At 39.0% G+C, this 25,776-nt stretch overlaps 1 protein-coding gene across 1 annotated transcript in view; it reads right to left on the bottom strand.

The window, feature by feature from the left end:
• Positions 1-25,776, bottom strand: part of RALBP1 (ralA binding protein 1) — a 58,800-nt gene that overhangs the window by 20,308 nt on the left and 12,716 nt on the right. Inside the window, exons 2-4 of the mRNA XM_044243405.1 lie at positions 7,384-7,682; positions 4,606-5,064; positions 132-481 (exon numbers count right to left, since the gene is read on the bottom strand). Of these exons, the coding sequence (XP_044099340.1) occupies positions 132-481; positions 4,606-5,064; positions 7,384-7,627 (1,053 nt within the window). The 5' untranslated portion in view covers positions 7,628-7,682. The remainder of the gene's footprint in view (positions 1-131; positions 482-4,605; positions 5,065-7,383; positions 7,683-25,776) is intronic.

The following is a 25,776-nucleotide window of genomic DNA, read 5'->3' as shown; positions in this document are numbered from 1 at the left end:
CAATATTCAGGCTAATCTACCGTCTACATTTGCTGGTTAACTGTTTCTGTATGCGACCCAGCAACAGAAAATGTCTCTGACACTCCCCAGGGTCAGCGTCAGAGGGCACGTGCGCAGAGAAGGCCATGTACCTGAACCGTTGGGCTGAGCACTATAGAAATGTTCTGTATATTCATTTTTGTTTCCAGTTCCTTTGCGATAACATGGTCCATGTGCACGATCAGCCAAGAAATCAGAAGATAGTTACATTCTGGCAGTTCTTTGAGCAAGCGCTGGAATTCCTGCACCTTCTCGCTCTCTGTGCTCCTCCCACATGCCTCCTCAAAGCGAGGCATCAGCTCTTTGGTAAGCAGATTCTCCGGAAGGTCTCGCAAATACTGCTTCAACAAACTGGCTACAGTGTTAGGTTCATACTCTTCCAAATTGGGAGACTCCTCTCTGTCATAGGCTGCTTTCAGCTCATCCACCTTTGATTTAATTCCTAAAAACATTCAAATTCCAAAGAGAAAGAGTATCAAGAAAATATAAATAATCAAACACAGCTTTTTTTTTAGCACAGCACCCACTCCTCGGGGGAGATCTGGGGAAAGCCAACCTGACAATAACAAACCTCTAGTTATGAAGTATTTATCCGCTCAAAGTGTGCACAATTCCTCTATGAAGAAAGTAATACGAAAGACCACACTGTGTGGGTGAATTCAACCAAAAGCTAAATAATGGAAACTCAATACTTAGAAAAAAAACATCAGAGCAATCACAGAATATCTTAAGTTTCAAAACATGCCAAGTGACTCGGGGGGCAATTTTTTTTTTTTTTTTTTAAAGTTTAAATCTAGGTAGGTAAAAATTCAGGCAAACATTCAACTACAATCCAAGCATAAATCTTGCTCCACATGAGTGGCCAACTGCCTTTTCTAACAAGTCACAAGACTGACAACATAAAACACAACTCAGCATTTATAAATGTGTCCAAAAAGTTGTGAATAATTACTTTTTTATAACTAATATGATAATGCAAAAGGTGGGTTTGCTGTCAAAACACACTCTTTGAAAAATCTTATCCATTAAATAAACCCCATCTGATTTCTATTTTTAAGTTTCTTTTTTTTTTTTTTTAAGATTTTATTTATTTATTTATTTATTTGTCAGGGATAGAGGGAGAGAGAGCGAGTGAGCACAGGCAGACAGAGAGGCAGGCAGAGGCAGAGGGAGAAGCAGGCTCCCCGCCGAGCAAGGAGCCCGATGTGGGACTCCATCCCAGAACGCTGGGATCACGACCTGAGCCGAAGGCAGCCGCTTAACCAACTGAACCACCCAGGTGTCCCTGATTTCTATTTTTAAGTTTCAAATGCTATTTCCTTAATCTGAAACACAGCTGGAACCAAAAAAAGTGAAACTTGGGTTTCTAAAATCAAATTGTTTTGCTTTTCTTACAGGACAGAAAGAAATGCTGACACACAAAATGACTTTTTCAAACATTTTGTAAGTTTTTAAGTCCTTAGGCCAATCTGCATTTAAGTGATATGGATTCATAAAAGTACAAGGTAGCTTTCTGTTGTGTTTATTACTCAAAACTTTAGGCCAACTATTTGAAACAAGCCACAGATTAAGGCCAAGAGACTGTAATGGCTGATGCAAATACTCCAACGTCATCTAATCGGAACAGCATTTTATAATCAATAGTGCTTACGTCCAGGCTTTGGCCTTCCTTATCTTATGTGAAAACCTTCCATTACAATAAGTCTGTAATTTATCCAGCACTGACAAAATTGATAACTCAATTTTATCAATTGAAAATATGAAAGTAAGAAATTTTATCAATTGAAAGTATTAAAGTAAGAAGACAAAGCTTATTTTTATATAATGGTCATTTTGAAAAAGAAAATAATTCTCATTTTTTTAAAAAAAGATCTTATTTATTTATTTATTTATTGGAGGAGGGGAGGAGCAGAGGGAGAGGGATAAGCAGACTTGGTGACGAGTGTGCAGCCTGACGTGGGGGTCAATCCCATAATCCGGAGATCACAACCTGAACCGAAATCGAGAGGTGGATGCTTAACTGCCTAAGCCACCTCCGTGCCTCAATAAATCCCTTTTTCTTGAGTGACAACTTCAAGTAAAATTCTTAGCAAAGACCTACTCTCTCTATTTATATGTATCTAATTTTTCTCCCCCATCTGCCTATCCAGAAAACTGCTCAAGTAAACAATTAAAATATGTGTCTGGTTTGCTGCTACTCTGAAATTATCAAAATGTTTTCTTTTTAAGAATTGGACACTTCAGGGACGCCTGGGTGGCTCAGTTGGTTGGATGACTGCCTTCGGCTCAGGGCGTGATCCTGGAGTCCCGGGATCGAGCCCCACATCAGGCTCCCAGCTCCATGGGGAGTCTGCTTCGCTCTCTGACCTTCTCCTCGCTCATGCTCTCTCTCACTCTCAAATGAATAAATAAAAATCTTTAAAAAATAATAATAAAAAAAAAGAATTGGACACTTCAAATAGAACATCCTAGGTAAAGAAAGAGCATGTCCAAAATGACATATATTTGTTCTAAAACTGGAATTTACATACAAATAAGTAAGAGCCAAAAATCTCCAGCAGAAAACAGTATTGTTATGGGCATTCAAAGAAAGAAAAGTCACAGCCATAAACTCTAATCCAGAATGCAGCACACTGTCAGAGCTTAAAAAATAATAAAAAATTGATCAAAGCAGAAGCTCAGCCTCCAGGAGTCAGTGATCAGGGGAACAGCTCCATTTGAACGCTCTGACACACAAAGAGAGGAGTTCTGCAACTCTGACTCTCCAAAAGAATGCAAACATCAAAAATAGGTCAAAAACAAAAGAATCCTTTGAACAAAGCTGTAGAAACTCTTCAGAGAAACTTTCACCTCCAACAAAATTCCTTCCTGCCTATCAAACATGTGAGAGAAGCAGCTATCTCAGTCAGTACTGTTTAAATCTTTACAAATCAATTAATCACTAGTTAGGGGTTTTTTCATCTTACTTAGCTTTAAAAGTCAAATTCTGGGGGGCTCCTGGGGGGCTCAGCCCATTAAGCAGCTGTCTTCAGTTCAGGTCATGATCCCAAAGTCCTGAGATCGAGTACCACATCAGGCTCCCTGCTCAGTGGAGAACCTGCTTCTCCCTCTCCCTCTGCTTACTGCTCTCCTACCTGTGCTCTCTCTCTCTCTGTCAAATAAATAAATAAAATCCTTAAAAAAAAAAAAAAAAGCCAAATTTTCAAATTCATTTAAATGTGTGTATCTCTGTGTTACTAAAGAGTTATAAATTCAAATTCAATGCCTAACTTGTGGATTTTATTTTCTAGAAAATGGTTAACATGTTAGCTAGAATACTCTTAAACAATGACTAGGTAAAGGATTCCCCAAATACCAAAGGTGCCTGTCCCTTCCCCAAAAAAGAAAAAAATCAAACCTGCCCTCTAAAAAATGTTTATGAGCCAAATAAATGGAAAAACTCAAGGAGTCTCTCTATATATTCTAAATGTGTATGATTTGATTCATAATGAAAACGTGTGACCAACAAGTTTTTATAAAACAGATCTCTAGTATTAAGAAACTTAATCACAGGAAGGCGATGATCTGGAGCACAGATGTTGCCACAGGCAGGACAGACTTCCACCCTATATAGTTCAAAAGTCCTACTACTTTGTAAGAAACCATCTTTTTCCTTTAAATAGTACAATAGTATACATTGTGCTTGATTTTAGACACCTGAATGTATTCTATTCTTGCCAAACATGAAATTTTAATTTTCACAGATAGGGAACATACATAGATGGATTTTCCATCCATAGATGGAAAATCAATTTTACTCATCTATGGAACAGCTGCATGCAGCTGACAAAAGCATTCACATTTGGGCCTAAACATTTAGCAAGTAACATTTGTATGTCCCTTAGCCGAACTCAGGGAAGAGGATTATGTCAATAAAAGTGTCTCGTGGGGGGCGTCTGGGTGGCTCAGTGGGTTAAAGACTCTGCCTTCGGCTCAGGTCATGATCTCAGGGTCCGGGATCGAGCCCCGTATCGGGCTCTCTGCTCAGCAGGGAGCCTGCTTCCCTTCCTCTCTCTGCCTGCTGCTCTGCCTACTTGTGATCTCTATTTGTCAAATAAATAAATAAAATCTTTAAAAAAAAAAATCTTAAAAAAGTGTCTCGCGGCCAAGACGCATTGTTCACCCAGATACCCTTCCTTGTCCTGCTCATCTCCCTCACAACGCTGAGCCCTGCTCAGAGAGGAAGGAGGCGGGAAGAATAAAGCACAGTCTGAGTGCACCAGAGGGAAGGGATGCTACTCAGATACTTCACTTAGACTCAGGGGGCTGCTCCCCACTGTGAAAACTAGTGTGGAAAGCCTCCTAAGGGAAGGGAATATCAAAGAAAAGCAAACTGTGGACGGACACGCACGCATGCACGCACGCACGCACGCCAGGTGGGGATTTCTGCTCAACTGGAAGGATGGAGGAAATGGACAAGACTTAGGACCCATGCCATAATTTTCCTCACAAGCCAGTCATTTTCCTTCCTGTGAAAAACGGAAGTGAATTTTCAGACCACCCAAGAGGAGCGCGTGTCTCCAGTACCTGACACTCTGTAAATGCCTTCGCACTTCATGCCATACTTCTCCACGTAATCCACGCACTCGCGGAACACCGCCGGCAGCCGGATGCCGTCGTACATCATGGTCCGCTCAGCTGCATCGGTCAGGGGAACTCCGAAAATGGGCTTGAGATTGGGGACATCCATCTGAGGCACCTCTGGCTCCTGAATTGGCTTCTTCTTTTTCTTCTTTTCCTTCCACTGTTTAACAACATCAGCTGCTGTCAAGTCTTTCGACTTCTTCTCTTTATGTTTCTCTTCTTTGTGCTTTTCTTCTTTATGTTTTTCCTCTTTGGGTTTCTCTTTTATTTTAAAATCCTTCTCTTTCTTTTTAGAAAAGCTGGGCTTCTTAAAAACATGGATTCCCTTGGACCTTTTCATTTTGGAAGGACTTTCAGCTTCATCTCCAGAGCTATCTTCCTGAAAAGCAGCATAACCTTCAGCTGCCAAAGAAGTACAGGAAATAAAAGTCATCTATCTGTTTAATGTCAACTCGGCCATAAACTTCCTAAAAACAGAACCCAAAAAAAGTGCTACCGGGCACTGGCTACCTCACTTTTCACTCCTGGTCAATGCCTCCTGGGTACTGCCAGTAATGAAACAGGTTTCTTCTCGGGTCAAAGGAGATGAGGCAGTGACATCTCCTGACCACAAGAGAGGGAAATGCAGAGGACCAGTTACCTTTACGACTGGTTTTAGGTGGAGTTTTGGCAAACCAAGTATTACGAATACACAACAAAGGGATCTACAGGGAGGGCTAAGGACCTCTGGAAAGGGTCCTTCTATAATAGAGCTTTTTCTCATCATCTGACAAGGTGTTCTTACTTACTTTAGATTTTTTTCCACACATTTGGTCCCTGTAATTTGAAGCAGTCTGACACCATGACACAAATGGCACTGGTGTTTGGAGGCTCCCGTACTTCCCCTATCACACCCCGCCCTCCTGTCACTATCTGTTAAGTTCCTTCTGGAGACTGGAGCAGGGACTGAAGCCTCAGGTGCATGGAGGACAGAGCCAGGAGATTCCCTCGCCTCTGGGTGGTGGCCGACGCATCCACCCATTTCCCAGCATCTGGAGCCCTGGTTTCCACACTGACACTTGCTTTGTATCATATTAGAACTATCCTAGCTTGGTTTTGTTGCCTCCAAATATAATTCTCCTATTCTTTTTTTTTTTTTAAAGATTTTATTTATTTGACAGACAGAGATCACAAGTAGGCAGAGAGGCAGGCAGAGAGAGAGGAGCAAGCAGGCTCCCTGCAGAGCAGAGAGCCTGATGCAGGGCTCGATCCCAGGACACTGGGACCATGACCCGAGTCGAAGGCAGAGGCTTTAACCCACTGAGCCACCCAGGCGCCCCTATAATTCTCCTATTCTTTTCTTTAGCCCGCTGCCTTAAAAGCTATTTTATAACAAAGATAAAAAAGACTATTTCACAAATCACCCTCTATTTAAAATACTACAACCAGAAGGGCGGGAACATGGAGGTCATGATACCATGATATAAAGCCAATGCAGTTCTCAGACAATGCTGGTGTGAGTGTAAACTGGTACAACCACTTTGGAAAATTGTTTTGCAAGATCTACTACTGCTAAAATGAGCATGGCCTATAAGAGAGGAACTCCAATCGCAGGCATACACAATGTTTATACATATACATGTTTATACACATGTATAAACACCTGTGACACTCACAGAAAGAGTAGATATACTCATTCATTTTATCATCTCAAGTTATATTCCATTCATCACACATTTCAATCCTCAAAGAGCTTTTGTAGAAAGCACCAGCTACCTTAAGTACTAGAAGCCCTATTCATGAGCCAAAGAAGGCAAACAACCCAAATGACCAATAACAGCAGAGTACATTCTAGTATATTAATGCAATGAAACAAAATCCGGCAATAAAAATGAACTAATTACTGTCACGTTAAACACCATGGATGAATCTAACAAATATAACTTTGGGCGGAAGAAACTAGATGTAAAAGGAAATACGCTTAATTTTTATAAATTCAAAATTAGGCAGTTTCAAGCTATATTGAAAGAAGCTTTACCTCTGGGAAGGGTGGGGGATTCGCTTTGAAGGGATAATGGAAGGGAATTTCAAGGGTGCTGATAACACTCTATTTCCAGATGCTTCTAATTACAAGGACATATATCCATTTTGCGATTTCTCATTCAAGTTATACACAATGTGTCCATTCTACCTCAGTGTTATGCTTCAAAAAAAACAAATTAACTTAAAAATACCATAAAATTCAAAATAAAGCAATACTTGAAACAACTCAACTGATCTGCTTTTAACATACTAAAGAGCTATGCTTAAACAACTCACCTTTCCTACTGAATAGGAACTATAAATAGAATACATTATGGTATTTGCTTAAGACAAACAAATAACAACTTTTTTCAGTTCCAATAAAGTGTAGTACCCTAAATGGCTTACACAACCTAGCCAAGAAAGTAATATTCTATATAAGTAAAATTCCAGAATCTACTTCTTATACATTATTTAAAATAACCAATATAAGAAACTTCTACCAAAAAACTTTACCATTTCTGGAAACTTGGTATTTTTATTCACAAGAATAGGACCCTAAAATACAACTCTAGTATACAAAAATTGAGACCCAGAAAAGTAAAGAACAGAGAATGTCAAACAAGAGTCTTCGGACATATTCCAGAAGACAGCAGGTAAGGGATCAGAGTAAGAGTTTATCTAAAACATATCAAAAGCATAGAGAAAAATGGCACTTACTCCTTTTTTCTTTTTTCTTAAATTTTCCTTTTTTCTTCCCATGGTCTTTCTCATCATCAGACACTATGTCAGGAGGTTCATGGAGGCTGTCATGGGGAGGCGAGGGCTCACCGGTGCGGTACAATCCAGGGAACTTAGTAGGGCTGATCTCCTCAGAGCTGGGGGTTCGGGTAAGACCACTGCCATGCTCCACCCTGCGGTGTTCACTGGGGCTGCTGGTGGGGGGCAGGAAGCACTCAGTCATTCTGCCTCCCTGATGAGACAGTGAAGAGGGTTTCTCTGTTACCTATCCATTACACCTGCACATAAGGGAAAAAGGTCATCAACACCAACCAAAACACAAAAGCACCAAACACACACAAAACATGGTGAGTAATCTTGCATTTACAAATCAAAAATATTTCTCTTCATGACCCCTCTTTAGAAATACTCATTCATTTTATCATCTCAAGTTCTATTCCATTCATCACACATTTCAATCCTCAAAGAGCTTTTGTAGAAAGCACCAGCTAGCTTAAGTCCTAGAAAAATAAACCAAATGAAAATCAGAGTTCTCAAAGTAGTATACAGAGTTTCTTTTACAAAGAAGTCCCCCATTGTAAGGGGTTTCATTTTGGTGGCTACATAAATCTTACTATTTTCTTTAAGGTTATGAACAAAGAACTATAAATAATAAATTATAAAAACAACTTATATAGCTATGCATGAAGAGTTCAGAATCATAATTAAAATTTACAATAGCTGTAGTGATATATTTGATGATTCACGCAATTGCAGATGTTTAAATTCTACATTGCATGATATTAAGTCATTTCTGTGTTGATAATAACTATTTTATTTTGTACTGCAATTTTGTTGAAAGAAACAAGGGAGCCCTTATTTGCTCAATCCTAAAATACAAACAAAATAGATTAACTGGAATGGACACTGCAAAGGACACAGTAAGAACTCAAGATTTGTTCACTTTTTCATCCTTAAAGGTTACAGTCCACATACAGTGTTCTAAAGTTACTTTGATTAGCTCTTATTCCTCATTAATATACTTATGATATTCATTTGGAAAACTATTAGGATCACTTGTTTCTCTTTGTGCTTACTTTTAAGGTTATTTTGCAATTTAAAAAATCCATAAGCCCTAAATGACAAGACCTTTTCTGACCATGAACACAGGCAAGACAAGCAAATATAAAAAAAAAAAAAAAATTTTTTTAATTGCAATTTGCAACAGCTTAAGTTCTTTAAACTGCAAAGAGTTCTTACAATGAACAAATCAAGATAACCACACAAAGGATAAGATGTAATTCATAGAAAAATGACTAATATCCATATGAAAATAATGTTCAAGTACAATTCTAATTTTTTAAAAAATTATTTATTTATTTATTTGACACAGAGAGAGAGAGAGATCACAAGTAGGCAGGGGGGGGGGGCGGGAAGCAGATTCCCTGATGAGCAGAGAGCCCGATGTGGAGCTCCATTCCAAGACCCTGAGACCATGACCTGAGCTGAAGGCAGAGGCCTAACCCACTGAGCCATCCAGGCCCCCCAAAGGCATCACAAGTGTTGACGATCACAGGATATGAGAGTTTAGGCAGAGCTAGAGCCCAGCAGCCTAACAGTTACACATTACAGGTGAGGAAACTAAGCTCCATAGAAAGGGGAAGCCAGAACACAGCTGCCAGGAAGGAGCATAGCTGTAAACTACAGAAATAAACCCGCTGATAGGCATTCCTTCCACACTGAGCCATTTTGTCCTATGCTCCCCTGTCTTTGTGCACGCTGTCTTCATTCCAGAGAAGCCAGCCCTCCTTCCCGCACTTCTGCATGGCCAATGCACACTTATCCTTCACCATGATGCCTAAAAATGGGTATGAAGAATCTTTTTGAAGTGATGGAAACAGCCTAGATTTGGATGGTGGTAACGGTTACAACAAACTGGTCGATTTACTAAAAATCACTTAATTACACACTTAAAGTGGGCAGATCTTATGATACATAAATTATACCTAAATAAAGCTGTTCTTTAAAAAAAAAAAAAAAAGGAACAATTACCAGCAACATTTTATCCAGGAATCCTCCCTCATCACTCCTTTTCCATGCTCCCAAAATCTCCAAAACACACCTCCGGCACTGCAAGCCCTGTGCTGTTTTACTTACCTGGGCACCCATCTATCCTGTCCAGCAAATCTGTAAGTTCCAGCATTTAACACAACACAGGCATTACAGGAGGTACTCAAACATTTACTTAATGAACTAATTAGTTTTTTTCCATGCTCTTAACATACTGTGTACTGCCGATGAGACAAAGACTAGAAGAAGTGAACCCTTTGCCTTACATTTTAATTAAGAAAACAAAGGAATGGAACCCAAATTTTAATTCCTGCGGCTTCAGCAACATTCACATACATTAACTAACCTTAGTTCATCCTGTGAGAGAAGTACTTTTCATGTTCACAAACAGGAGTGGGTCACAGTGACTTACCCTAAGTCACACAGCAAGAAGGAAAACTGGGATCTACCCTGAAAGCATCCATTCTTCCCATTACACTGCCCTTCATGTCGACCATGCAGAGGAGAGAACATGCATGCCAGGAGGAACGGCACCGTACAGACACAAGCAGGAACACAGGGCTTATTTCTGGGATGGCAGCAAGCCTGGTCTGAGCGGAGCAGTTCCTGGGAAGGGCAGGAAAGGCATGGAAAGACGAGGTGGGTTCTAACTGAATGCCAACTCAGGGCCCAGCTGAAGACGTCAGCCTTGATGTAGCCGAGTCATCACTAATTCCAAAGCCAGCAAGTGACAAAACTGGCAGTTAAGAGGAGTAAGGGCAGGAATATATACAACCAAATGCCACACAGATTTGGGTTGTTCTCTCCTGTCCTACAGAATTTTGTAACCTATGTCTACAAACACACACGTTCTCCCAGTTCATTTGTTATCATTACTCAGTTTCCATCCTAGACTAGTGGAGAAGACAGGTTTCCCCATAAAGCGTTCAACAGATTATCTTGCAAAAAAACTACTTGAGACAAGTATTTGTTGACTTGCCTCCCCAAGAGCTGGGAATGAGTAGAAGGAAGGGCAGCAGCTAACAGCATACATGAAGGGTGAAGGTCTGAATGCACAATGATTTAAAAGCATTAATATGCTTCCATTAGGACACACGGGAGCACTGGAGGAGCCACTTCACCAAATAAATGGGCAGAAGCAGCTTAGAAGGTCCCTGGTAAATCCGAGTATAAGTAGCCTAAGGTAAGAAAATAAAACAAATATTAGAAATTCCAACTTCTAAGGCAACAGAAGAACCGATGTAAATTTGTAAAAATTTGAAAAAAGAACACTTATCCCTACTCCTCTTGTTAAGTACAACTAAAAATCCTGAATATTAGTTAAAAAAAAAAAAAAGACAATAAGACTGACAGATAAGAAGGCTGGTAGTTAGAGACCTCAGGATTTTTTTTTTCTTTTTTAAGATTTTACTTATTTATCTGACAGAGATCACAAGTAGGCAGAGAGGCAGGCAGAGAGAGAGGGGGAAGCAGGCTCCCCGCTGAGCAGAGAGCCCGATGCGGGGCTCATCCCAGGACCCCAGGATCAGTACCTGAGCCAAAGGTAAAAGGCTTTAACCCACTGAGCCACCCAGGTGCCTCAGGATTCTAAGAACAGAGTTGGGAGTTTCCAGAGTTTTCTTTTTGCCTCTACATCCCAGAAAACTTTTAAGATAATAGTGGAGTTAGCTCCAGGCAAACACCAGAAAAATCTGTAGCCCTGCCCACAACCGCACCAGTAAGAGGGAGATGAGTGTTGCACCCCTCAAGGGGTGCCCCAGGTGGGAGCTGGGCCTTCCACACCTGCCAGCTGCTAAGAGTACTCTGCTCTTGCAAGGGTGTCAATGGAGACCATGTGAAGGATCTGGACTTCCATCCCAAACTTAAGTAACTAAGAGCCCCATTCCACTCCTGCTGGGTAGTCTCAGAAGAGGCCTAGAGAACAATCAGAATTTTCAGCATCACCCAGTGGTAATGAGGCCACCCGACCTCAGTGTCAATGGAGACCACATGGAAGCCAGAAGCAAAAGAGGTAAAGAAAACCTCTAAAGAAAAGATTAATTACACAGAAAACAAATTGCAATATAGAACTAAAACCAGTAATTACACTATAGGCAATGAACTAAGCATTCCAATAAAAAGGCAGAGATAATCAGACTGCACAAAAAAGCAAGATTCAGTGATACACTGTTTATAAGAGATCTACTTTAAAGATAATTATTATACAGAGAGGTTAAGAGCAAACGAATGGTAAAGATACACCATACAAACCCATAACGTCAGAAAAGTGGAATGACTGTAATACCAGACAATAAACTGCAATACAAGAAGCACTGCCAGAAGAAAAGGATGTCCCCACAATCATAAACGATGCAATTCTACACACGTACATGCCTCATAACAGAACCCCAAACACATGAAGCAAAACTGACAGAAGTACAAAGAGAAAAATAGACAAATCCCCATTTATCTCAGAACTCTCAGTAAATGACAAAACAAGTAAATATAGGCAAAAATATCTCAGGTGGAACACAAAAAGCACAAAGCACAAACCATAAAAGAACAAATTGATAAATGAGATTTCATCAAAAGCTACACACTGAAAGAAAATTAAATTAGGAAAATTAACAATCCATGTACTGGATGAAAATATTTGTAATATATAAATCTGAAAAAGAACTCATTTCTTTAGAAAAAAAATGAATGTGTATACATACAACCTAGAAGGTACGTATTATCTTACAGATCAATAAGACAAACCAATCACAAAATAATGAGCAAAGAATAACCACAAGCAAAAGATACAGATACTTCACCAAAGAAAATACACAATCAAAAAGCACATGAAACAATGCTCAATATCATTATAGTCTTTAAGAAAATGCAAAGTAGGGGTGCCTGGTTAGCTCAGGCATTAAGCATCCACCTACCGCAGTTCAGATCATGATCCAGAGGTCCTGGGATAGAGCCCTGCATTGGGCTCCCTGCTCAGTGGGAAGCCAGCTTCTCCCTCTCCCACTTCCCCTGCTTGTGTTCCCTCTCTGGCTGTCTCTCTCTCTATTTGTTAAATAAATAAATAAATCTTTTTTAAAAAGAACATTAAAACCACATTATCTCCTACAAACCTACTACACAACCACTAACATTAAAAGGACTGGCAGTACCAAGGGTTGACATGAATGTGGAGCAACTGGTATTCTCATCTGTTACTGACAGTAAGGTAAAACTGCACAGTCACTTTGGAAAAGTACTTAATAGTTTCCTATAAAATTAACATACACTTTTTTTAAAAAATTATTTATTTATTTGTCAGAGAGAGAGAGAGCACAAGCAGGGGGAGCAGCAGGCAGAGGGAGAAGCAGGCTCCCAACTGAGCAAGGAGCCCGGTGCAGGCCTCAATCCCAGGACCCTGGGATCATGACCTGAGCTGAAGGCAGACACTTAATGACTGAGCCACCTGGGTATCCCAATATACACTTTTATCACCTAACAATTCCACTTTCAGGTATTTAGTCAAGAGAAATGAAAATGTAAGCACACACAAAGACTTGTCAATGAAAGTTCACAGTACCTTTATTTATGACAGACAAAAACTAGAGATGACCCAAATATCTATCAAGCGAAAATTAACAAATTATCATACATCCTGATGAAATATTATTCAGCAATAAAAAGGAATGAATTACTGATAAACACAACATAGATGAGTATCAAAAACAATGAACCAAAGAACCAGATACAAAAGAACACACACTGCATTAGCCCATGTATAATGGAATTCTAATACAAGCAAAACTAATCTGTAGTGATGAAACCCCAAACAAAGGTGCTCCTGGGACAGACGTGGTCAGCCAGGAAAGTGAACGCAAAGAAGTACAGGAGAATTTGGGGATGATAAAGTGTTCTACATAATGATTGTGCTGATGGTTTCATAGGTATTCACAACTGCCAAACCACAAAGAACTGTACACTTCCAACTGGGTGCATCTTACATCATGTAAGTTATACATAAGGGAAAAAAGTTATATATAAGGGAAAAAGTTATATATATAACTTTTATATATAACATACATATATATATATATATGTTATATATAAGGGAAAAAAAGAAAACAAAACAAAACCAAGCTTTTCAAAAGAAACTGACAAGCTGATCCTAAAATTTTTAGAAATGCATAAAACGTTAGCATTTTTTAGAAGGAACGAACTACTCATACACACAACAAAACATGAATTTCAAGTCAGCACACCTAGACACAAAGGATCACATAATGTATGATTCTGTTCATGTAAAGTTCTGAAACAAGGAAACTTACCTCTGTCAAAAGAATTTAAAACTGGGGTTGTGGGGGCGCCTGGGTGGCTCAGTGGGTTAAAGCCTCTGCCTTCAGCTCGGGTCATGGTCCCAGGGTCTTGGGATTGAGCCCCACATCAGGCTCTCTGCTCGGCAGTGAGCCTGCTTCCCTTCCTCTCTCTCTGCCTGCCTCTCTGCCTACTTGTGATCTCTGTCTGTCAAATAAATAATACATTTAAAAAAACAAACAAACAAACAAACTGTGGTTGTGGGGTTATGGGGCAGAAGCAAGCACTGAGGACAAAAGAGCAGGAGGGAATATTCTGGGTTGACAGCTATGTGCCATATCTTAACGGGCATATGGGCTATATGTATGTACACATTTGATAAAACGTAATAAACTATGTATTTCGTTGAATATCAATTATATCTCAATAAAATCTCTCAGAAGGGAGCAAGGCATGGATGCTATACATAGAGATGACTGTGATCACAAGCCATTAAAAAAATACAGATCTTCCTTTTCGAGAATGTTGCTCCTCCCACCTCTACCATAAACATCCCACCACCCCGATGCCCCACATCACTACAATAGAAATGTCTCTTTTAATCTTTCCTAAATGAAAGCCTGTGCTGGTTCCTGTATAAAAGAGTAATTTCTCTCCAGAGAGAACTGCAGGTAAAAAAAAATGGGTTTTTTCATCACCACAGTTTTTAATGAAGAAATTTGTTTAAATCTGTGAAGGGAAAAGTGGGCATGGGAAGGCAAAATCTTAGTAGTAAAGTGGTTAAACAAATTGAAAATACACAATAATGCACAATAATGAATAACTGAAAGTGCACAATAATGCACAAACATTAAAATATTAAAGTATGTATGTGGCATATAAAATACAGTACAGATGCATGAGTTGCACTACACTAAAGGTAAAAGATGTTACTTCAGCAGTATCTGACAAAAAGCACTTCGTTAAAAGTATAAAAAGCACTTTCACAGTTATAATTGAGATAAGGCAAAAAAAAAAGGTTTCACAAAACTAGACTCAAACTTAACTAAGTGGCATAAAAACATTCAGTTTTTCTCCAAAGAACTAGGATATACATTATTCTTTAAAAAGTCTTCTGCTCGGGTACCAGTATTAATCAGTACATGTAGTAAGAATCACTCACCCATGCAAAAGGACAAAGTAATATAAATAGAGAAGAAAGAAAGATTGCTAAACTCTCCCGAAATGAACTTTCAAGAATAACTCCAATAATGGTTTAATGGTTTATTAAACTTGATAATATCAACACAGAAAAAGACCCAGTCCAGAAAACTAATAACCTGCTGAACTAGTTTACAAGTCAAACCAATTCAGCATTTATAAATACTCCTTATTAATAAATACCAAGCTAAAATTCAGCAGAAGCAGTTTTTCCCTGTTTTTACAGTTTTTAAAAATAAGCTGTCAACTAAGACTCTCCAACCTAAATCTGTAATAAGAGAATCCAAATACTGGCTCATTAATGTATTACATACTGAACCTCTACCCAGTATTAACCTATTATTTGAAAATGCCAAATTTTGTGAACAATACATTTTGTTCTTCAAATGAAGAAATTTTCTCAGAATTAAAGGACAAGAGTGCTCAGACCACAAGAGACCACTAAGCACCCCACACAATAAATGAAGAGACCCACACCAAGGCACATTAGGAAGTTTCAGAGCACAATGGGATAGAAAGAGGATACTAAAATAGATTCCTCCAAAAAGAGCAGTTACAAAGGATCAGGGACAATTTGCTAACAGGAACACTGGGAATTTAAAGACAATAAAGAAAACAGCTTCTAAACTCTGAAAGAAAATTAGTTCCAACAACCATTCAAGCATATAGATAGAATAAAGAACATTTTCAGACACACAGTCTCAAAGAAGGTACTTCCCATACACTTTCTCAAGAACCCCAATGTCTTGAGTGCAACCCTGGAAAGCAGCAAAGGCAGCCCCAGGAAAAGAAGGCCTGTGACCAACTAGTGACACGGTTCACAGTGACACAGGAAGAAGAGCTCCCGAGGACAATGGGATTTACAGACCTCTGCCCATGTGGAAAAGAACAGTAAGATCTGGTAAAGAGCTGCTGGAGCTTTTGGAATAAATCTGTCACAGGAACAGAACAGAAATGCAAACTGAAAATAGAGATAACCATTAACTGTTAAGAAAAGAAAAAAGTAGATGAGAAAATGAAACTATAGAATAGCCTATTGCCTGGCTTGGCATTATACAGTATTTGTCCAGTGATCATAATGAAAACAATGAACACTGACTCAAACACTGTGACAGGCATGACTGCATCAGAGTGCTAAAGGGAAGAATTCAGGAAAGGCTATGAGACCTAAATTGTCATCTATAGTAACACCCAGTTAATACACCACCCCGAAAACTGGTATCTAAAAAAAAAAGGAGTTTTAGTATATCATTTAGAAATAAGGAAATACCGGGGCACCTGGGTGGCTCAGTTGGTTAAGCGGCTGCCTTCGGCTTGGGTCATGATCCCAGGGTTCTGGGATTGAGCCCCGAATTGGGCTCCCTGCTCAGCGGGGAGTCTGCTTCTCCCTCTTCCTCTGCTGCTCTGCCTACTCGTACTCTCTATCTCTCTGCCAAATAAATAAATAAAATCTTAAAAAAAAAAAAAAAGAAGGAAACAAAGAAGGAAATACAAAAAAAAAAAAATAGCTAAAAGGAAAAAATTAAGACTGCGGGGGTTGGGGGGGCTGTACCAGAATGGGACAGGGTTTTACACTGTAAGTCTTTCAGTACTGCATTGGGGGGCCTCCAAGATCACCCCACAACCCACATAACTTGGCACAGAGTCATACTTGTGGCTGAGATTTATGACATGAAAGGATACAAAGCAAAAACAGCAAAGGAAAAGGCAAGCAGAGAGAAGTCCATAGGACACCAGGCTTAAGCTTCCAAGAATCCTCCTGCAGTGCTGTCCCAGAAACCAGCTAAATGCTCCCTTCCCGCAACAGTAACATGTGAAGTACTGTCTGCCAGCAGCTCCTTAGACTGAGCCCAAGGTCTCTGTGGAGCCTAACATGTATCAGAATTCCAGACTCCCAGAAAGAAAGCAGGTATTCAGCGGAAACCGCACCGCTTTTACCAACAGCTGAGACACAATATGCCACTATTCTCATTTAGGAAAAGTTTTACACGCTGTAGGAAACTTAACAGTCAAGTTCTCCAATGCCAGCCAAGGGCAGACTTTGTAGGCAGGTCTTCTACAGCCAAAAGTCTCAGCCTCCTGTGTGTAACTCTAAACCAAGTACTATTTGATATCTTAAACTACCTTATAAATTTTTCTGATATAATCTTAAAACAAAAAAACTCAGGCGTCTGGGTGGCTAAGTCAGTTAAGCATCTGTCTTTGCCTCAGGTCTTGATCCCAGGGTCCTGAGATGAGTCCTGCATCAGGGTCACTGCTGAGCGAGGAGTCTACTTCTCCCTCTAACCTTCCCCCCTCATGCTCACTCTCTCTCTCTCAAATAAATAAATAAAATCTTAAAAAAAAAACACACAAAAAAACTTGAGGGGCGCCTGGGTGGCTCAGTGGATTAAAGCCTCTGCCTTCAGCTCAGGTCATGATCCCAGGGTCCTGGGATCGAGCCCTGCATGAGGTTCTCTGCTCAGCAGGGAGCCTGCTTCCTCCTCTCTCTCTCTCTCTGCCTGCTTCTCTGCCTACCTGTCACCTCCATCTGTCAAATAAATTAATTAATTAAATATTAAAAAAAAAAAGAAAAGAAAAAACTTGAAAAAATCATGTCTTACCAAAAAGGAATACTGCCAATCTTATTTTAAAATCAAATAAAAGGGGCACCTGGTTGGCTCAGTCAGTTAAGTTCTGAGAATGATTTCAGCTCAGGTCATGATCTCAGGGTCCTGAGACAGCCCCACATCGGGCTCCATGCTCAGCGGGCAGTCTGCTTGAGATTCTCACCTTCTGTCTCTCCCCCAACTTGCATGCGTGCACACGCACACGTGCATACACACATACACACACACTCTCTCTAATAAATAAATCTTTAAAAGATTAAAAAGAAATAAAGAAAAAGGGACTTCTCTTAAAATATGAATATTGTTGTCCAAGAAAAATTTTTTTTAAGTTTATAAACAAAATGGGACAGATATAATCCTTCAGATGAAGCAGATAAAGTTCAGAGGCGCTCATATCATCATCAGTGAAATTCCTCGCATGATAGTATGTTTGAGGTTTATGACCTGTGGCCACAAAATGCAAACTAGTATTCACATTTACAGGCTTGACAACAATTTCTCATGCATATCCCCAAAGAGCAACTGCCATGCAATTCAGTTGTTATATAATTAGTCCTTTCAAATCTACTAACATTTGCTTAGGGCTGTACTTTAATAGAGACTTTACTCTTTATGTGAGTTGTTTCTTTTCTGTACCCATCTTATATATTATCAGGTTTAATCTTAAGTTTCTCCCCTAACCCCAGGAGCTTATCCAAACCAATAAACATTTAATTAGAGTTGCATGTGCCACTCACAGAAATTCACTGAATGACATTAATGATTTCATGTCTTCCACTCAGATTCCCAACATTCTCAGTGTCACTGACTAAAATATTAAGACAAATAAATAAATATATATATATATATATATACTTAAGCCAAGATATATATGTAAAAGCAAATTTTAAAATGTAAAATTCTGAAGTTCCCTACAGTGAAAATGGAAGTATGAATGCCATTTCAATGCTGACATCTAACATACAACTAATGACAAGAAAACAAAAAAAAAACTAAAGTTAATTCAGGAAATTGACATAATGCAATCTGTAAACTCAACCTCCACATAAGACCAAAATCTGAAGAACATAAGAAACAGATTCATAACTACAGAGAACAAAACTAATGGCTGCCGGAGGGGAGGGAGGTGGGCAGATGAGCAAACAATAAAGAGGAGTAGGAGGTACAGGCTTGCAGTTATGGAGTGAATAAACCACAGGGATGAAAGGTACAGCACAGGGAACAGAGTGGATGGTACTGTAATAGCATTGTGTGGTGACAGATGGTAGCCACACTTGTGGTGAGCACAGTGTAACATACAGACTTGCAGAATCACTATACTGATGAAACTAATACAACATTTATGTCAACTAGATTTCAATATCAAAAATAATAATAAAATAAAGAGCACAGTTTGAAAGTGAAAGTGCAAGTTCAGACTCTGAGGATTAGAATGTCAGGTGCCCTTAAGCTGCCCAGATAGCACAGTCGGTTAAGTGTCCAACTCTTAGTTTCAACTCAGACCATGATCTCAAGGTCCTGAGACGGAGTCCAGCATCAGACTCCCCGCTCAGTGGTGAGTCTGCTCCCCCCACCTTGCCCCTTCCACCACTCGTGCACTCTCTAAAAATAAATAAATCTTAAAAAAGAAAGAAAGAGAGAGAGAGAGGATGGGAGAAAGAAAGAGAAAAGAGAGAAAAAGAGAAAGAAAGAGAAAAGAATAGAATAGAATAGACTAAACTAGAAGGTCAGGTGTTAGCAAATGAGTAGCCAAAATATACAGGAAATAATTCCACCCTCTGCCTCCAAGGTGAAAGACTGGGAAGGACACAATTCAGCCCTGCATACAGCTGTCCAAATCAAAGAGTATGTATGTTTATTAAGTATCAGGGGAAAACCCACACTAGATTATTGTCTTTAAACAAAATCAAAAGTGCTATCACTACCTGTAACTCTAATACAGAAGACAAGAAAGTTTTCTCATTTAAAAAATTGTAATAAATATCATTTGGTACTTACAGAGAAACAGAATATATTTAAAAGAATTTTTAAAGGGACGTGGGGAGACAGGCCTCTTTCCTACCACATTTCATAATCACATAATCTACTCACAAGTAAATCTTAAATGAGAACTCAACTGGAGAGTGGAAGGACCAACAAACTTTACTTAACAATAACTAAAAACACACACTATGGGGGCCACAGGGTTGGCTCAGTCAGCCAAAAGAGCATGCAACTCTTGATCTGGAGGTTGTGAGTTCAAGCCCCATGTTGAGTGTAGAGATAACTAAAAAAACAAAACAAAAACAGAAATAAAACAAAATAATAAACTTAAAATGCACACCATTGGTTACAACAGAAACTGGGCAGAAGTAGCTAGCCTATGATTCCCAAACCATGCACTGAGGCACCCCGAGCTAATTATAAGCCAAGTCATAGAGGAGCCATGGGGTATTTTCAATTCGAGACAAACAGTAGCACCCAACATCTGTCAGACACTGTACAAACTACTAGCTAAAAGATGTTCAATTTCAACATTAGGTTGAGCGACATTCTTTTCAATGACATATCTTTGTGAAGTGGGATTTCAGGGAATAGCTGCCACAATTTTTTTTTTAAGTACCATGTGAAAATCAACACAAGACAAGAAATGAGAGTGGTAATGTCCAATCTGATTATAAAGTATTAATATGTACAGTATCCAGCAGGTACAAGCAAACCATTAATTTTAGTTAAGAGTGAAATAAAAATATTATTTTCTTTCAATTTATATAATTTTTTTAAATGTCTACTAAATTGTCATGACATAAATACACATTTTTTTAAGTTGTGTAAACCTAACAACATAATACATGGAACTATTAGGTATTCCCATTAGGCTGACACCACGTCTAAGAGCAGGATACATATACACCATGAGGCTGAAATATCATGTCATAAAAGAAAGTAAAAAGTTACGAAAGATGCCTAGAATCAAGTCAAAAGAAAGGACTCAGAAGCCAACCAGAAAATGCTCCCACTAGCCAAAAATTAATAAAATAATTGCAATGAACTAAAATATATCAAGTATATTTAAATCTATGAGTTCATAATTATACTCATAAATAAAACTCATTGGTCACTTTGAAGGATGGTAGAGAACCATCTCATTGTTTAGAGTAGCTGGTAAACAAGGGGGAAAATTTATTCTGAATTTCCTATACAACAAGTGCTGATGCAACAAGTTTCTTTTGATCAAAACTTTCCACCTAATAAACAAAGAAATGAAGGACAATGACCACTTAATCAGCAATTTAAAAATGGATACTAGCAATGATTTTCAATGGCTGCTAAGATCTCACACAAAAAAAGAAATCACACCTTAATGTGCTCTCTGATGGACTCAATACACCAGCCTTGCAAAAATAAGCAAATAAAACCTTAATCAATCATTAAGACTCAAAATTTATAGGGCATAAAATTTAGCTTCTTTAGTTAATACTTTATAAGCAAAAGAGAAGGAAAGGAGGGAGAGTGGGAGAGAGAACATAAAAATTAAGAGACTTATGACCAAAAATGAAAACAGCCATAAAGGACTTCGATATAATGAAGGGCTGTTATGTACAAAGAACTCTTGAAACTCAGCAATATGAAAACAAACCAATTTAAAAATGGACAAAAGACCAGAAGACACCAAAGATGATATATAAATGAAAAACATGAAAAATGCTCCATATCATGTCATTAGGGAATTATAAATCGATGAACCTGATAAAACAAATTTAGACTTTTTAAAAATTATTTTTCTTTAGAAGTGCCTGAGTGGCTCAGTCGGTTAAATGTCTGCCTTTGATTCAGGTCATGATCTCAGGGTCCTGGGATGGAGCTCCACATCGGGCTCCCTGCTTAGGGAGGAGTTTGCTTCTCCCTCTGCCCCCTCCCTGTTCATAGCCCATCTCTCTCTCATATAAATAAAATCTTTTAAAAAATTATTTTTCTTTAAAAAAATGTTCTTGTAACTATGTATGGTGATGGATGTTGACTAGGCTTCTTATCATCATTTTGCAATGTATACAATTATGGAATCATTACATTGTACACCTGAGATAAATACAATGTTATATGTCACTTACATCTCAACTTAAAAAAAATACCAAAAAAAAAAAAAAGAAAGAAAGAAAAGAACCATACCTATTATAACGCCCAAAATCCAAAACACTGACAAAACCAAATGCTGGAGGTGCCTGGGTGGCTCAGTGGGTTAAGCCTCTGCCTTAAGGCTCAGGTCATGGTCTCAGGGTCCTGAGCTCGGGCCCCGCATCGGGCTCTCTGCTCAGCGGGGAGCCTGCTTCCCCCTCTCTCTCTGCCTGCCTCTCTGCCTACTTGTAATCTGTCTGTCAAATAAGTATTTTTTTTTTTTAAATGCTGGTAAGGATATGGAGCAAAAGGAATTCTTATTCAGTGCTGGGAGTCTGCTTGGGATTCTCTCCCCTACCCTTGTCCCTCCCACATTCCCCTCACCCTCTGCCCTCCCACCCCATTTGTGCGCACACACACACACACACACACACACTAGCTTTCTTTCCCTTGCCTTCTCTCTCAAAAAAAAAAAAAAAGATGTTTATGGCAGCTAGCTTAAGAGAATTACATTTATTCATAATTGCCAAAACTTAAAAGCAACCAAGATGTCCTTTGGTAAGTGAACAATAAACTGTGGTACCTCTAGACAATAGAACTCGGGCCTAAAAATAAATGAGTGAAATCTTAAATGGACAAAGAATTTTAAGTTCCAATTAACTAAGTGAAAGAAGCCAACCTAAGAAGGCTACTTACTGTACTAATTCCTATTACACGACATTCTGGAAAAGGTAAAGCTATGGAAACTGCTAAAAGATCAATAGTTGCTGTGGCTGGGGGAGAGGAGGATGCAAGGAAGGAAGAACAGGAATGGCACAAAAGACTTTTAGGGCAGTGAAAACACTGTATGATACCATAATGACAGATACAGGTCATTATATGTTTGTCCAAACCCACAGAATGAACAATATCAAGAGTGAGATTTAATGTAAACTATGGAATGGGTGATTATGATGCGTCAATGTAGGGTCACCAAGCATAACATGCACCACTCTGGTGGGGGGAGGGGGAATACTGATAACTGGGGAGGCTGGATAGGGGGTGTATGGGAAATCTTTCTGTCTTCTGCTCAATTTTGCTCTGAACCTAAAGCTGCTTTAAAAATAATCCTTTAATTAAAAAAAAGTAACATAAGGAAAACCTGAGAAAGCTAAATTTACTGTCATAATATATTCTTTAATATACACTTAAACGTATATTAATACTGAAATACCAAATAAGAGTATTATTTAAATTTGGCAAATACCAAATAAGAATTATATATATTTATATATATATATATATTAAATATACATATACTCATACATTTTCTTTTTTTAATTTTTTTAATTTACTTATCCATTTGGCAGACAGAGATCACAAGTAGGCAGAGAGGCCCTGCTGAGCAGAGAGCCCGATGTGGGGCTTGATCTCGGGACCCTGGGATCATGACCTGAGCAGAAGACAGAGGCTTTAACCCACTGAGCCACCCAAGAGCCCCTCATAATATACATTTTCTTAAAATGCTAAACTTAAGTTGAAGAACTTAGTTGATATCTGCTGCTTTTCAATTGGTTGTTACCATACTAGTAGGATAACAAAATGGACTTCCATGAGTCTTTTCTCCAGTTTTATAGTCACGCTTTTGTTTCCTGTAATTTTCCTAAGAAGAAATTCAAAAGTTCTTGATTCACCATTTCAACTTCAGAAAAAAACTACTTAAAATTATCAACATCTTAAAACTGCAGTTATAATTTACAAATCTTCCTTACAAAGTCTTCTTTCTTTCCTCCTCTTTCCCAGTTCTCTTTATTCTCTTTAGTAGCTCCTTATCCAACTATATTTATCTAAAGGCACCCATCGCTGGAAGGTTGGTGAAAGATTCCTATTTATGAAAAGGTTTGGAAGAAAGTCCTGGGGAGTGGGGCACTGGGAAGAAAGAAAGTCCTGGTCACAGAAAACCACTGTTTCTATAACTGACAAACACACCCCATTTTTAAATAATGGCAATAGTATGCAGCTTTATTCTCAACCTGTCACAAGATCTGCCTCTCGATTTGTAGTGGTTTTGAATTAATTTAACATTCAATTCATAATGAACTGCCACACTTCCTCACAATTCCAAAATGAGTTTTACTAGTATTTTTGTTTTCAATAACCTTTTTTTTAAATTTTTTTATTTATTTTGGGCGCCTGGGTGGCTCAGTGGGTGAAGCCGCTGCCTTCGGCTCAGGTCATGATCTCAGGGTCCTGGGATCGAGTCCCGCATCGGGCTCTCTGCTCAGCAGGGAGCCTGCTTCCTCCTCTCTCTCTGCCTGCCTCTCTGCCTGCTTGTGATCTCTCTCTGTCAAATAAATAAATAAAATCTTTAAAAAAAAAATTTTTTTTATTTATTTTTATTTGACAGAGAGAGATCACAAGTAGGCAAAGAGAGAAGAGGAAGCAGGCTCCCTGCTGAGCAGAGAGCCCAACGTGGGGCTCGATCCCAGGACCCCGGGATCAGGATCTGAACTCAATCACCTTTTATGTAAAGCTTCATTTTTAAATATTTGTACAACTTTTCAAGGCAACCATTTTAAGGACTCCTCTCAAATATAAATAGACCCAGTATCTGGCACCCAGCAAGTGCTCCAAAAATAAAGATTCCCTCACTCCATGTATTACAGCTGTTTAGAACAGTAGGGTGCTTGCAAGGCTCAGTTGGTTGGGCAGCCAGCTCTTGATTTTGGCTCAGGTCATGATCCCAGGGTCATATGACTGGGCCCTGCATCAGTCTCCTCCATTAGCGGGGAGTCTGCTTATTAGGATTCTTTCTCTCCCTCTGCCCCTAATTATTACACGTTCTCTCTCTATAATTTAAAAAAAACAAAAACAAAAAACCCACACACTAAAAAAAAACCAAGAAACTGTTTAGAATAGAATGTGTACATATTTAGGGACACCTGGGTAGCTCAGTCGGCTGGGTGACCAACCCATGATCTCAGCTCTGTTTGTGATCTCAGGTTCGTGGAATCAAGCCCTGAGTCAGGCTCCACATTCAGTGCCGAGTCTTTTGAGATTCTCTCTCTCCTTCTGTCCCTCCTCCTGGTCACGTGTGCACACTCTCTCTTTCAAATAAGTCAGTCTTTTTTAAAAGTATACATACTTCTACATACAGCTTTCTTTGTATGTGTATAAAACATCTCTGCAAGAACATACATGAAACGTTATTTCTTTGGTAGTATCTTTAATGGCTGAGAAAAACACAACTCTATTATTTGTCTCACCCAGGCCCCCTTCTCTCTGTAAGGAAACTGGGAAATACCCTGATAGATAATTTGATAAATAGGAAGCATATGGGCTCTGGAGTCTGAGAGATGATCTGGATTCAAATTGTATGGAACAGACCTATGCGTCTTGACTGAATGCCATCACCTTTTAAGGACCAAATTTCCTTATCTGTACAAAAGAATGTTGACATCTTGCAACCTGTTGCCAAAATTTTAAAAAAATGAAAATTTCTCATATACAGTAGGTACTTAGGAAGCAGTAATATTAGCCAGTATTTAGTTGTGCTATTTAACTATAAAAAAGGGCATAAAGATGTCTGGACAAAACTTGAGATTTTTCTAAACTATATTTCTCCCCCTTTTAAGACTATGAAAAAGGAAGCTTTTCCTGCCTTTTCTCTTTGATGATCCATTTCAAAACCCTTCAAGAAATCTTAAGTACATTTTTAAAACAAATTCGTTAATACTTTTACTACAATCATTTAAAAGATATTGAGACAGCGAGCATACAGATACAAGCAGGAGGCAGGGGAAGGGAAATGGAGAGAGTATCTCAAGCAGACTCCCCACTAAACACCAAGTCCAACACAGAACTTGAGCTCATGACCCTAAGATCATGACCTGAGCTGAAAGCAAGAGTTGGACATTTAACTGACTGAGCCATCCAGGTGCCCCATCATAAACAAATTTTAAAAAAGCCAAGAAGAAACTTGGAAAAAAATACTGGCACTAGACACAGCAAATATTTTTACTGACTTATTTACTTGAGAGACTGCACAAATTGGGGGAGGGGGGAATATCCAGCAGACTCCCTGTTGAGCAAAGAGCCCAACACAGGGCTCCATTTCACAACCCTGAGATCACCTGAGCTGCAATCAAGAGTCAGACAC

Source organism: Neovison vison, chromosome 3 (assembly GCF_020171115.1).
Source record: "Neovison vison isolate M4711 chromosome 3, ASM_NN_V1, whole genome shotgun sequence".
In the NCBI taxonomy this organism is placed as follows: domain Eukaryota; kingdom Metazoa; phylum Chordata; class Mammalia; order Carnivora; family Mustelidae; genus Neogale; species Neogale vison.
Note: the sequence above shows the minus strand (reverse complement) of the source record. Positions and strands in the feature narration are given on the sequence as shown.